This window comes from Ursus americanus, chromosome 12 (genome assembly GCF_024610735.1).
Source record: "Ursus americanus isolate L20-20 chromosome 12, mUrsAme1.1.p, whole genome shotgun sequence".
Lineage (NCBI taxonomy): Eukaryota > Metazoa > Chordata > Mammalia > Carnivora > Ursidae > Ursus > Ursus americanus.
The window spans coordinates 10,754,264-10,767,827 of NC_142138.1; the positions used below are offsets into that span (position 1 = coordinate 10,754,264).

The 13,564-nt window shown below is 45.0% G+C and overlaps 1 protein-coding gene across 7 annotated transcripts in view; it reads right to left on the reverse strand.

Annotated features, from left to right (window-relative positions):
* Positions 1-3,189: 3,189 nt before the first annotated feature.
* Positions 3,190-13,564, reverse strand: part of LRP8 (LDL receptor related protein 8) — a 78,826-nt gene continuing 68,451 nt past the window's right edge. For 4 of the 7 annotated variants that reach the window (XM_045799506.2, XM_045799504.2, XM_087865888.1 and 1 more), the window contains 3 exons: positions 11,346-11,518; positions 10,146-10,322; positions 3,190-7,861 (listed from right to left, as the gene is read on the reverse strand). In XM_045799506.2, coding sequence (XP_045655462.2) covers positions 7,823-7,861; positions 10,146-10,322; positions 11,346-11,518 — 389 coding nt within the window. In that variant the 3' untranslated portion in view covers positions 3,190-7,822. The remainder of the gene's footprint in view (positions 7,862-10,145; positions 10,323-11,345; positions 11,519-13,564) is intronic. The other 3 variants (XM_045799507.2, XM_045799505.2, XM_087865889.1) reach the window with 1 other exon arrangement.

Sequence of the window (13,564 nt, forward strand, 5' to 3'; positions counted from 1 at the left end):
CCTTTCTCCCGAAGGCGGGGTCAATGCAGCCCCGCCCCCTCGGCCCGAGGCGGGAACGAGGCTGAAGCTCAACCCCCGGGTTACTCCCAAGCTTGAGGCTGAAGCAGCTGGACCGCCCCTGGGTTTGGGCTGCGGGTCTGGAGACCTTGCTTCAAGACTTCCGGCTGAGCGCCCCGAGTGCTGCGCCCTTTCAGGCTCGACGTCCGTTTAAGTACCCCTGACTTGTGTGAGTCGGGCAAAGCTGATAACCATCCCTGGACCTAGGTCTCAATAATAAAATGGGGTTCAATGAGCTGACCTCACAGGAAAAAAAAAAAAAAAAAAAAAAAAGCTTAAGTGACCTGACCCCACGGAACACAGCACACGATGTGTCAAAAGTTGGCTGCAACTGTACTTGGCTGTTTACGGACCCCAGTTGAAGGAAACTGTTCCCAGAGATACTTTTCCTGAATTCACGGTGGAGATTGGAACTAACTTATTTCCCATTTTATCCCTTTTACTTTCTATTTCTTTTTATTTCTACCTTTCCCTTTCTACTTCACTGGTCTGTAGAGTAGGTGCTGTGAATAGAAGTTAAACTGAATATTTAATTTCCCATTCTCGTTTTCTACGCACTGCTTACCCAGCAGTGATTCCCAGTCCTGGCTGCACAATGGAATCATTTGGGAACATCTTAAAAATACTGATGCTTGGGCCCACCCCAAATCAATTAAGTCCTCTTGTGGTGAACCTAGGCGTTGATATGTTTTTGCAGAGCACCCCGGATGAGCTGCAGTTGACTGATGCCCAAGAGGCCCTTGTCTTTTCAGGCCAAAGTGGCAGACCTCTGTGAAGTCTTTCTGGCTGTGGAAAAATTTTCCTCCTTGAATAGGCAAAGGACAATCAAAATCCTAATTATTAGAAGACTGCTTTAGCTCATCAAGGTTCCAGCCAGAGGGGGGAATGAAATCAGTTCCAGAGACAGTGCTGAGATGGCTTCCTTCTTGGGGCCTGGCCACTCTAACTGTATACTATTATGTATTGAGGTCCGTGGTACCTTGATTCTCATTCCCAATCTTGCCATTACTCCTCTTCTTCCTGAAAAAAATTAACTGGTAGCAGAGTGTAGAGTGGGTGTGATGGGGGGAAATCACTGGAAGCTTGTGTTAAAATTATCCTTGTGCGACTTGATTCATTGTTACGGAAGGTGAACTGATTAATTTTTTGGGTCTTAAATGTATCTTTAAAATAAGAAAAATAATGTTATGCATCTGGCAGGACTGTTGTAAGGATAGGAAACAATATCTTGGAAATTGGGGAAATACTTTGCAAAGTGTAAATTGCTATAAATCCATAAGGCATTTTATTAAAAAACAAACAAACAAAAAACAACACTGGGGGATGCCTGAGTGGCTCAGTCGGTTGAGCACCAGACTCTTGATTTTGGCTCAGATCATGATCTCGGGGTCCCGGGATCAAGCCCTGCAATGGGCTCTGTGCTCAGCGGGGAGTCTGCTTGGGATTCTCTCTCTCCCTCTCCCTCACTCTCTCTCTAATAAATGAATACATCTTAAAAAAAGAAAACTCTGGATATGGGTGGTAACAAGGGAATTGTATAAAAAAGAGAAGGGAACCACCAGGTATTAAGCACCTAATAAATGTAAATCCATTTACAAATGTTTGTTCTTTGAATCCTCACAACAATCTTGTGATAATTGCAATTAAGTATATAGATTCATCAGGTAGTTGCCACAAGGTTATTTTCCAGTAGTGAAATTATAAAAATTATACGGGAACTGCTGAATCTGAGCATCTGCAGATGTGGCAAATAACAAAAGTTCTGAGAAAATTTAAAGGACACTGGACTCTACTCAGGCTGTAAAGTGATTTAGGTTTGGGGGTGTGAGATTACATGGTATAGCGGAAAGAACGTGGTCTGTGTATTTGATGTGCCTGAATTCAGCATGATTTACTGCGCATTTACTGTGCTATGTGCCGGGAATACAGTGGTGAGCAAGACAGACCTTACTAGAACTTGCAGAACAGGCAATTACGGAGTATACAAGCACTTACAATGTAGAGATAAAGGTTACAAATAGGGGAAACACAGAATACTATGGAAGCACATGGGATGGCTCCCAATCCAATCGAGGGGCCTAAGGGAAGTCTTCTTCAAGGAAATATTCCAGATAGAGGGCCCAGAACTGTGTGGTTAGAAAACAGAATGAGGTTGTGAATATTGTAATGAGGTTGGAGAAGGGGCAGAAGCCAAATGGCTTACAAGCCATATGAAGGTATTGGATTTTAATGCAAGGGAAACAAACAGATGAAGAGCCTTAAGCGGGAAAGTAGAAAGGATGGTGGTGACATGACCTATTGGATTCTAGACAAAATCACTCTGGTTGCGGTATTGTAGAATAGATTGGGAAATGGAAAGATTAAAAGTGTGAAGTACAGGTCTGTAGTTGCTAATCTATGATGATGATCGTCCAAGACAATGGTAACCTGTAGTCAGGTAGTGGCACTGGAGATGACAAATGCGGATGGATTTGAGACAAGACACCAATAATGTAAGGGGTGGGTGAAGGAGATTAAGATGTGACCAGAGAGGTAGAGAAAAACCAGGAATATGGTGTCATGTGAGCCCAAATAAGAGTATTCCAAGAAGGAGTGCCAACCGTGTTAAATACTGCTTCCAGGTCAAGGAAGGTAAGACTGAAAGTGTTTATAAGTTTTATCATCAAGGAGGTCCTGAGTGACCTTGGTAAGAGCAACCTCAGTGTCTGGAAGTAGAGGAGGGGCAGAAGTATTGGTGTGCAAATAGGTAACATTTGTTGTGGAAGCAGAAACTACCTAACCCTAGGAGTTCGGTCTGAGTCTGCGAGAACGGAGGATTTGTGGAGGAAGAGTCCTAAGCCAAGTACCACGGACAAGCAGGAGCTGGCCGGATGAAAAGGCAGAGAAGGAAACCCTGGGCAGAGAACGCCACACATACCCGGGCGCTGCATGTGCCACGGGTACTTTGGGGATACTAAACGTAACCGTGTGACTTTGGGTAGTTCCTTCACCCATTTCCTTATCTAAAATGGGAACAATAATATTGGTAGTATTTATCTCATAAGATTGTGGAAGGCTAAAATAATTTATGTTGAAAACTGGGTACATTAGGGACTCAATCATTGTCATTAAAGCATCACAGTGAAACACCACTTTCAGATTTTAAAAAATGAATTTAATCTCTCTCTAGAAACAGTGCACTGATTTTACAAATGTTCACATTTGGTTTTTCGTTCACCAAGATGATGCTAGTACAGCTAGTGAGATGCAGCACACTGCCCTTTGCTTCTGCAACAGAAACCAGACTGCGAAGGACACTGAGCACAGAAGCTAATGAAACTCGGAATGACAAGACAAGAAGAGCAGAGACCGTTAGTGTGAGCCGACATTCTAACATGCCTGTTACATCAAATATGGTTGTTTGAGGGTGTGGGGGGAAGACAAACAAGGAAAATTCATTTGGGTACAATGTGATGGAGTCTGCAAACCAGTACTTCACCCCCAAATTAACAACAGCTGTGTAGAACAAAATGCTATTTTAAAACACATCGTTTGTACAGGTATGTTTTCTCTTGTAGTTTTTGTAAAAAAGTATCAAAACCTTCATGTCTTTAAATATATATACATATACAGGTGGCTTTTTTAAAATTACTTTTTATAGCACAAAGTGTTTGCAAATGCAGAGGGTTTCTGCTGATTCTTGACTATGCACATGGTGCATAGCCTGAATGAACAGAGCTTCCTGATTTCTTATATTAACTGAAAATTTGAAGCTGTAATTCCTCCACCTCTAAGGTCTCTGTATCCTGAAGATCCCCAATACCCTAAAAATACAGTGTGAGAAGACTCCGATACTCTATCTTCATGCATTGATGGGAAAGGAAGTTATTTACTCTGAATGTTTAATTGCGAACTCATTTATATTCTGTGAAATCATGAGTATGGCTGGAGTTAGGGAGAGGAGTGAGGCTCACATCCTGTGCTCTCTCCCGATTCCCACCAGCACCTGACTAGACAGTGTTTGGGGTTCCCTCCCAAACAAACTTCGGAGATCGAGACTACCCGTCTCCAAAATTTCGTTTTCTCAACGTTGAGAAAATCTCAGAGGTTCTTGACAACGTGGAGTGCTTCTGTGAAAATTCCATTACCGTTATATTCAAAAAAAGGTCAACTCAAACATATGAAACGCAGTCACTGTTTCCCTTTGGCCACTGGAAAGCTGGAGGCTAAAGACTGTCATGTCTGCAAAGTGCTGGCGATGCATCCTGATGAACTCTCCGTGATGCACTTGGTGCCTCGTACACAAGAAATGACTAAGAAACGTTTGCATAATTGAATCAGAAATTAAACATAAGTATTCTATAAAGTGCTTACATTGAACCTGTCTTTCCATTCAGCCTCATTTCTTGCTAAGTCCCCCCTGAGCCTTTTGCTCATTACAATGAATTACACGCCATTCCTTATAGTCCCCATGCTGTTTCATGCCTGTGTCCTCCCCTGCCTGCAGCAGCCCGGACACCCCGACTTAGTTTTTAAGACTTAGCATAAGGTCACTTCTACAATGCCTTTCTTGACCCCATTCCTCATCTCCTTACGTAGAAATGACCTCTCTCTCCTTTGTGCCTTAATAGTACTCTGAAAAGAATCTATTCCTTTTTTGTTTCCACGTGTCTTCCCCTATTGTTACTGTGAACTCCATTAGGACAGAAAACACTTGAGTGACCTGTCCATCTGCATTGCCCGGCACTTAATTGGTACCTGGCAAATGATTTCACTGAATGGACTGTAGGATTATGTTTTCAATGGAGTCAATACTGCACTCACAGAGAAAATTGGAAGGATCATAGTACTTATTGCCATAAATTTAATTCCGATCTCATCTTGAGGTTAAAGGTTACCTCAAGCTATTTTATAAATAATCATGCTATCAAGAGTAAATAAATAAAATGTTAGTTTTCTATTTCTGGAAGGCTCTTTCTACCAGTGTCTTCACAATTCCACTGGAAGCATAGGCCATTAAACAGGTAGCAGGTTTGGTACAGTGTTCAGGCAGCCCAAAGTAGTCTCCTGGAGAAGGAAAGGGAGGAAAAGGTCTGGGACCAGTTTCTTCCAAACAGAGAAAAAAAAAAAAGTCTGATAAATCTTCTACCCTCCTGGCATGATCTCTAGGTTTCCTTCCAGCTCTGTAGTCCAATGACTATGATCTGTTATTGGCTGTAGATACATGAGAGCACAGGGGCAAAAGGCAACAGAAATGCATTATACCTCAAAATGAGGTTCGGACGCCTCCAAGACTAGAGAGGGAGGATGGACCTGACCTCTTCAGATTTCATCTTACTGACTACCGTCGGACACGTGAGGATTCTGCAATTCGCCTTCTGGAGCTTGTCCCACAGCTGCCTCTTCCAAACTGCAGCTGAAGCATATTCAGGAAACACGCATGTCTCTGAGAAAGCCGTGGTTCATCGTCATTTTGAGGTCTCAGGCTGAGCCATCCTGACTCCATTCGTTGTTGTTGTTGTTTTTCTGTGAAGGCCAGGATCTGACTGAAAGTTTAGAAACTACCCATTAGTCGTTGCTCTCATTTCCCCAGGAGATTCTATTTCTTTGGAGGCAGGTCATAGAAAAAGTTGCTTGTTTCGGTAAATCTCAAAATGTTTTTTGTCATTTTTCTTCAGTCAAAAATAATTTTACTTTCCATTCTTGAAAGAATAATAGGAAGTGATTAAGCTCCATAGGAGTTGGCCACCTGTTCTTAAAATCCTATTTGGTATTGGTCTCTAGGTCAATTACCTCTCAATGAATGTTTCAGGACTACAACACGTGTGTATCATGAGGAAATTGCTTGTTTACGCAGAGCATAGGGCCGAGGCTCCAGAACACAGTTGTTTTTCTCAGAAGTTAGGAGACCATGAGTGATGTGGAGAAAGGTTCTAGGAGCAAGGTTACAGAACTCCCGAATGCCTGCCTGGAAGTGCGAAGGGTATCAAGCTGGTGAGACCTCTGAGCTTCATTGAGTTGGGGGCTGTTGAGGGGAAGGGTGTCAGAATTTGTTCAATTTGTTCACATGTCTTGTCCCTGGCTGCCTGGTGGGAGTGAAGTGGCAGAACAGCAGAGTTAAGAAAAGATCAGATCTTGGATGAGAGAGCCGGTGAGGACAGAATTCCTTCTGGACCGCAGGATTATGTTTTCAATGGTAGACCACACAAAGAAAAAAAAGCACTTCTCCCACCTCTTCCAACACCCAGGAAAAACAAAGAAAGGTGTCCATAATGAAAAAAAAAATCTATACATATACCCAGAATTTTTCCTTTTATTTACAAAGTAGTAAACCAAATCCCTGTGTGAACATATATAGCCAATATACTGTAATGCTGCGTATGCCATTTCCCCCTCGCAGGACTTCAAGTTTGGCCACTTTTTCTGACTTAAGTCAAAAGCTACTTTCATCTATATGAACACACGATGGTAGCAGGCCTGTGTAGTCACCCCCCACTTACAGGGAATGGCGGAGAGTAAGGGAAAGGGAGAAAACGAGATGTAACAGAACCTATTCCACCGTCCTTACTCTCACCCACTGCGTATCTCAGAGGTTCACCGCCTGAGCCAGTCTCTACAGGAAACTTGGGCTGTTCTAGAAATGTCTCCACTTAGCTCTCTCCACGAGTAAGGACGGCACCCTAGGAGTGCTTCCGAGGAAACATAATGAGTTCAATCCGAGCATCCTGAAGGAAAAGGAAGTTACTTGAAATGTCTAACTTTAAAACAAGGAGTAGCCGAGGTTTGGGCATGTTCGCGCCCGAGCTCCCGAGAACTTCTGGCACCGTGTGAAGTCTGCGCACTGGCCTCAGCCACAGAAGAGAAAGCCCAAGTGGGAGTCACAGCAGCCGTGGGGCACCTGAAAGCCTGTGCCTGACTGACTAGGGTCCCAGGAGTTGCCAGAGGTGGAAAAGATCTGCCTCTTCCACTACGTGTTTACGCAAGCCACGGCATCCATTTTTTTGAGCCAAATTCCCAAATATTTCTCTGAAAACTACAGATACCCCTCCGTGGACTGTTTTCCAATGTATTTCTCCGTATGGATTTGAACAGCCACAGGTGCGCCTCTTCTCTACAGATCTGTCTCTCTCACACACATACACATAGAAACGTAAACGCACACACAGTCTGCATGGTGGGCCACTCATACCAAAAATAAATACTCTCGTGTCTCTAAATTATTTATAGAACTAATCTTATTTTTGAAATATGTTAATAAATAATCTAAGTGGGGGAGGGAGTTGAAGTGTTTTCTTCTTTTTTGCACTTATGTTGATGGATAGCCACAAAGCGTCATCATTTCATATTACTAAGAAAAAAAAATCAAACCCCAAACTCCAAAACCTAAAAAAGTCCCCCCCGAACCAAATGCCCTCTGTAAATATAGTTTTAAAATGATGAGTAAGCTACTGTACCATCAGCCCCATTTGGTTATATATCATGTTAGTCACTCAGCAGTAGCCAGTCCATGAAATCCTCATGGGTAGTGCAACCAGTTAAAGAGTGTATAAAACATTATACATATAAAAACTCTCACATCCTTTGGATGTTTGCAGTTCATCATAACTTTGTGGTTACCTTTCCGCAACATAAATTAAAAAGAAATCTCACACACACACACACACACACACACACACTCACTCACACAGACCCACATACAGAAACCCCATCATCCAGGCATACACCATCCAGAGAGTGTAGTGCATGGGACTGAGTTCTGTGAGGCACGAAGGGAGTGGTCCCATCCTCAGGGCAGTCCGTCATCTTCAAGGCTTAATGCCACTCGCTGGGGAGACAGAGCAAAGAAATCGCCATTAGACCCACAGGAGCTATTTACTGAGTCCCCACGAGGCAGCAGCCATTCTATTACCTCACAGGCATTGGCTCACATAATCTTCACACTACCCCAAGAGACAGCTTTGTCCTATTTACGTTACAGATGAGGAAACGGAGACTCAACGAGCTTTAACAACACTTGTCCTGGGTCACAAAGCAAGTGGATGAACTAACATTTGAACCCAGACCCCTGTGAATCCAGAGCTGTCGCTTTCTCCAGCATTCTCTGTCTCGTTGTAAAGGAGTGCTGTGGAGATCCCCACTTCCTCAGTCCTTCCTTATAGGATTTTAGGTTTCTTCAACATCAGTGGGTTAGCTCTGGCAAATGTTTACTCCCAGGCCGTTAGCTCCTTGTCTCTAGCTTGTGAGTCACTATTAGGCAGGCGATCTGCCGCGCCCCTCCTAACTGCTTACACAGAATCGGAAGGCGATACAGGTCAATTACACTCAATCCTCTGTCCCTCAACCCTACTTTCTAGTCATTAGATGCTAGATTTCCCCTCACAAATGGCTGTTAGTGGGCTGAGCCCATTAACCCCTGAGCTGGTCTATTCCATTGGAGCAGTGGACAGTGGACTTAACCTGTTTCCTCTACTGACAAGAGTTCTGTTTCTCTAAATATTCTGATGTTCCCCGATTCTCTTAGACTCAGAGAGTTCTATACAAACCCTGAAATCTGCAGACAGTGTCTGAGTTCCCTTCCTTTTCTTCTGAGTGTTTTGTCCTCCAGGCTATACATCTAGCTTTCCCCAACTGGGTCTGTTTGTAATCCTGTTTCCCACTCTTCCATTTCCTGGGTACACTCCTTTGGGCAGACCCCAGTATTTCAGTATCTTTCTCCTACCTAAGTGAATTTGGGCTAACCACTTTACCTCTCTGAGCCTTGGTTTTACCATCTGTCAGATGGGAGGACCTACCACATAGAGTTGTTGAGAAACCAAATGAGATCATCTCTGTAGAGTGCTTAACACGTGTGGGGTCCAAAGTATTCTAGATCAACCTGACCAGCATAATAGAACCAGACTAGCATTTCCCATCTGTGGACAGCCTACAGCCAATTCAAAGTGACCCTGCTGCCTTTCAAATCATCTTTGGGTTATTTGTGGTTTTGCGTGAATGCCACGGCCTTGCTCTACCAGCATAGACACTGGAGACTCTCTTCTTTTGTCCAGTTACCCTCCCACTCTCTCCGAGACAGATCTCTAGACCAAAGGCAGTGGTGGTGGAGCTACCTGAGAGAAGGACGGGGAGGAGAACAGGTTGTTGAGAGATCTGATTCTCAGAGCTCCCAGGCTATTTCCCCCATGGTGTAAGTGGAAAGAACACGGACTTTTGTGTACATACAGACTGGAGTTTTTATCCTGGTCCTGCCACTTTTTAGTTGTGATCCTAGGCAAGTTATTCAAGTTCTCTAGTCTCAGTTTCCTCATCTGCAAAATGGGGCATATCATATCAACTTTATAACGTTACTGTGAAGACTACACAAGGAAATGTACATAAAACACCGAGTCAGGTCCGACACACAGGAGGTTTTCACTAAAAGTCGATTTCTTTCCTCTCCTACTCTATTTCTCTGCTGCTGGCGGGAGCTTATTCCTCGGGCCTCAGATGCCTCCGGAATAGCTCCTCCGGAGGGATTATTTGCTCCTTGGGACAGAATGCCACTTGACACGTGTAGAGTGCTTCGTGACTCACAAAAGCTCTCGCACGTGTGCTCTCTCGCCTGAACGCTATGAATTTAGGAGGGAGATGGAATGGGGGTTATCATTCCCATTTTACAAATAGAAGTGAGCAGAGAGAAGCGACTAAGGCCACAAGGCTACGGCGCAGTGAAACTGGGAGCCAGCTCCTCAGGCTACGCTCAACGCTTCTTCCACTGGGCCCCCACCCCAGTCCGTAAAACTTGGTCCAGTGCCTGTTCGCGTGATTGGCCGAGGTTAAGTCTCAAGGCCACCCGCCAGCCCTCCTCACTTGCTCAACTTCACTTCCCATGCCTCCCCTTCATGAATAATGTGCTTCCGTGGCGAAGGTAGTCTGCTCTGCCCCATACTTGATCATTTCCTCCACACGCCATTTCCTCGGTCTGCAAAGAACTCATCTTTCCTCTTTGCCCCAGCACCCAGCTTACAACGTGCAGCCTTCCAGGACCAGAACGCCTTCTAGGATTGGCTGCACCTGCCTAGGCTCACGCCCTCACTCGCCAGCCCCTCAGACTCAAAGTGGCACTGCCCTACCTTGCACTTGACGACAGGCAGCTCGGAAAGAGGGTTCTTCGGGAGTTGGTGCAGCTGTGACCTTGGTTCCCCCGGCAAGACAAACAGCTCCTTGAGGGCAGGGGCTGGGTCTTCCAGTTCTCTGGTCTCCCCAAGACAGGGCTCTGCCCACACTGGGTGATCAAAGTTGCTGATTGCCTGACAGGGGGATGGACTGGATGACCTAGGAGGTCACACTCAGCCCCCTGACTCTGCTATGTGACCATGACATCTGCTTCAGACACTTTGTGGTCCTTGCTCCCCCAACAAGCTAGGTCCTATTGTACCCCTTAGCCTTTGCACATGCTTCTTTCTGGAATGCCATTTTCCTCCTTCTCTTGCCAAAAAACTGCTGGTAACCTTTCAAGGCTACTGTTCATCTATCACAGCCTCCGTGAGACATTCCCTGCCTGGTTTCCCAAACAGAATTAGCAGCTCCCTTGTTGATGGTCCCACAGCATTTGTCCAGCAAACGTGTACTGGGAGCCAGCTACGCTGTGTTAGGCACCAGGGAAACAGATGAGTCAAATGATCCTGCCCTCAAGTTCACAGTCTAGTGGGGAGACCAATGAGCAAAAAGACAAGTTGACTACAGTGTGACAGGTGCTGTGACGGAGAGAGGCTGTGGAAGAACAAAGAAACCAGGGAAAGCTTCCTGGAAGAGAGACTCCTGAGCTCCACCAATGCGCAACGCACACAGCTATACAACAGTTAGTGACTCTCACCCCCACCAGCGCCTCGGAAGCGGGTACATTCCTTCCTTCCTTGTGAAGCCCCATATCCAGGGCCGCGCTTGGCTCGCAGCCAGCATACAGCGTTTGTTGAAATGAATACATTTGAATTGCATGGCCACAGTTACCCTTCCAGGCCAAGGGTTCTGAAGACTTACTCAGCAGGAAGAAACACATTTGGCTTCTTTACCTTAGGAAGAGCCTCTAGCTACGAGGTGGTCCTGATACATTTCCACCCCAACCACCCACCCCAGCATTTCTGTGTCCCCAGGGCCTAGAATAGTGCCTGGCGCATGGTAGGTTCTTGATAAATGTTGGAAGGAAGGAAGGAAGGAAGGAAGGAAGGAAGGAAGGAAGGAAGGGAAGAAGGAGAGGGAGGGGAGAAGGGAGGGGGAGGGAAGTAGGGCGGGGGGCAGGGAAGGAAGGAATTCTTGCAGCAAGCCATACTCACTGCAGGATAGACATGGCCGATCTGAGCAGTCCTCCCTATGTGCAGCTCATCTTCGTCCTCTTCTTCCGTGGTTTTCCTGTACACTGGGTTGTCAAAATTCATGCTTTTGGTGTTCTTCCGCTTCCAGTTTCTCCAGATCAGGTAGCCACTCACGCACAGCAGGGCTATTACCGCTGTGGAAAGGGACACCGCGCACGCTGAACTTCCAGGAGCCTCTGGAAGCCTCTGTCCGTGCCTGTCTCACCCCCTCTCCAACTTTCCTGCCCCTTGTTCCTCAGGCTGTTCTGCATGTCTTTTTTCTGCTGCTTGGAAGCCCTTCTCCTATCTGTTCCTTTATTAACTACCCATCTTTCAAGATGCAGCTCAAATGCAAAGTCCCCTCCACTTCTTGAGGAACAGTCAGTTGCTTGCTCCCGTGTGTCCCCAGCCCACAGTGCTGTACTGTCTATGTGTGTACCCCCAGCTAGCCCGAGCTCTTTGTGGGCACGGATGGTGTCTTTATCTCTCTGCCTAGCTCAGTCACATGTACTGAGCGAATGAGTGAATTTCTTCACCACACCCTTGTCCTAATGCTGCTGCTTCCTCGGGATTCTCTGAGAGAACCACTCTCTCCCAAAATGGAGGGTGGATGGTGGGCTGGGGTGTTTCTTTCCAAAGCTGGGGCTCTGCAAGAAAAGGAGCATCTCTAAAAGGGGACACAGCAGGGAGACACTGGCTCTGAGTTGCAACCGATGAATGTATTACGAGTAAAGGAGGAAGTTCTTTAACACAGTTGGGCAAAAATGGGGCAAGCAGCTTCAGGAGATAGTAGGCGATCACTGGCAGCTTTCAAGAGGCGGCTGATGACAGGTATGCAGGCTGCTAGAGAGGGAGTTTACTTGGTAAGACTGTGATCATCGATACTCATTAAAGATAGGAACAAGGCAAGGATACCTATCGTCGCCACTACTATTGTGTTCCAGAGACTGAGCTCTGCCGTGAGACCAGATCGGGAATGGAAGAAGACACACAGGGGAGGGGGAGAAACCAAAGTGGTTTAGTATTATCAGTTCTGCACGTTCAGAAAATCTTGGAAAAGCAGATGAAAAACTATTAGAAATAACGTCAGTTCATCATGAATTAACATAAAAAGTCAATAGCGTTCTTATTAATCAGCAATAACCAATTAGAAAATGGAATGGCATAAGAACACATTCACAGCAGCCCAACGAAAAACTGCAAAATACCCGGAATCACCTAACAAGAAATGCGCACGTCTTGGGGCACCTGGGTGGCACAGCGGTTAAGCGTCTGCCTTCGGCTCAGGGCGTGATCCCGGCGTTATGGGATCGAGCCCCACATCAGGCTCCTCCGCTATGAGCCTGCTTCTTCCTCTCCCACTCCCCCTGCTTGTGTTCCCTCTCTAGCTGGCTGTCTCTATCTGTCGAATAAATAAATAAAATCTTTAAAAAAAAAAAAAAAGAAATGCGCAAGTCTTATTTGACCTATACAACTTTACAGAAAGATGTGAAAGAAGGTTCAGATAAATTGGGAGATGTGTTATGCTCCTGGATGGCAAACTTTGATACTGTAAACATGTGAATTCTCCCCACAGCAACTTATATATCTAAAGTATAAGATTCCAGGATATGCTTTTTTATAGAATTAAGATGATTCATCTAGAAGAGAAATTGAAAAAAATCTAAGAAAATACTGTAGGAACAAAAATGCCCTATTAGGTGTGAAAACCTAGCGTGAAGTTGTTCTCCCAGTTTATAGGAACAGACAGATAATGGGTGAAGGACAATGAACAGCCCAGAGGCAGGTCAAAGTAGGGACAGGCATGTAGTTTATAATAAAGATGATGATTCAAGTCAGAGGGATGGATTATTCAATAATGGTCTTGGGAAAATGAAAGAGGCCTGTAGGAAAAAAATAGTTAAATCTCTACCCCACACCATACTCTAAGATAAATTCCAAATGGATTACTGTCTACGTAAAAAACAGTGCTTAGTAGAAAAATATATGGGGAGATACTGTAGTAATTTACAGTGAGGCAAAACATGAAACCTAGAAATCATAACACGAAAGATGAACAGACTGGATACTTAAGATTTTTAAATTTCTGCGTGGCAAAAAGTACCACACGCGTATTTAGAAATCAAGTGGGTGTATGGGAGAGAATATCTGTAACGTGTATTACAAAGGTTAAATATTCATTATGTATAAATATTTCTACA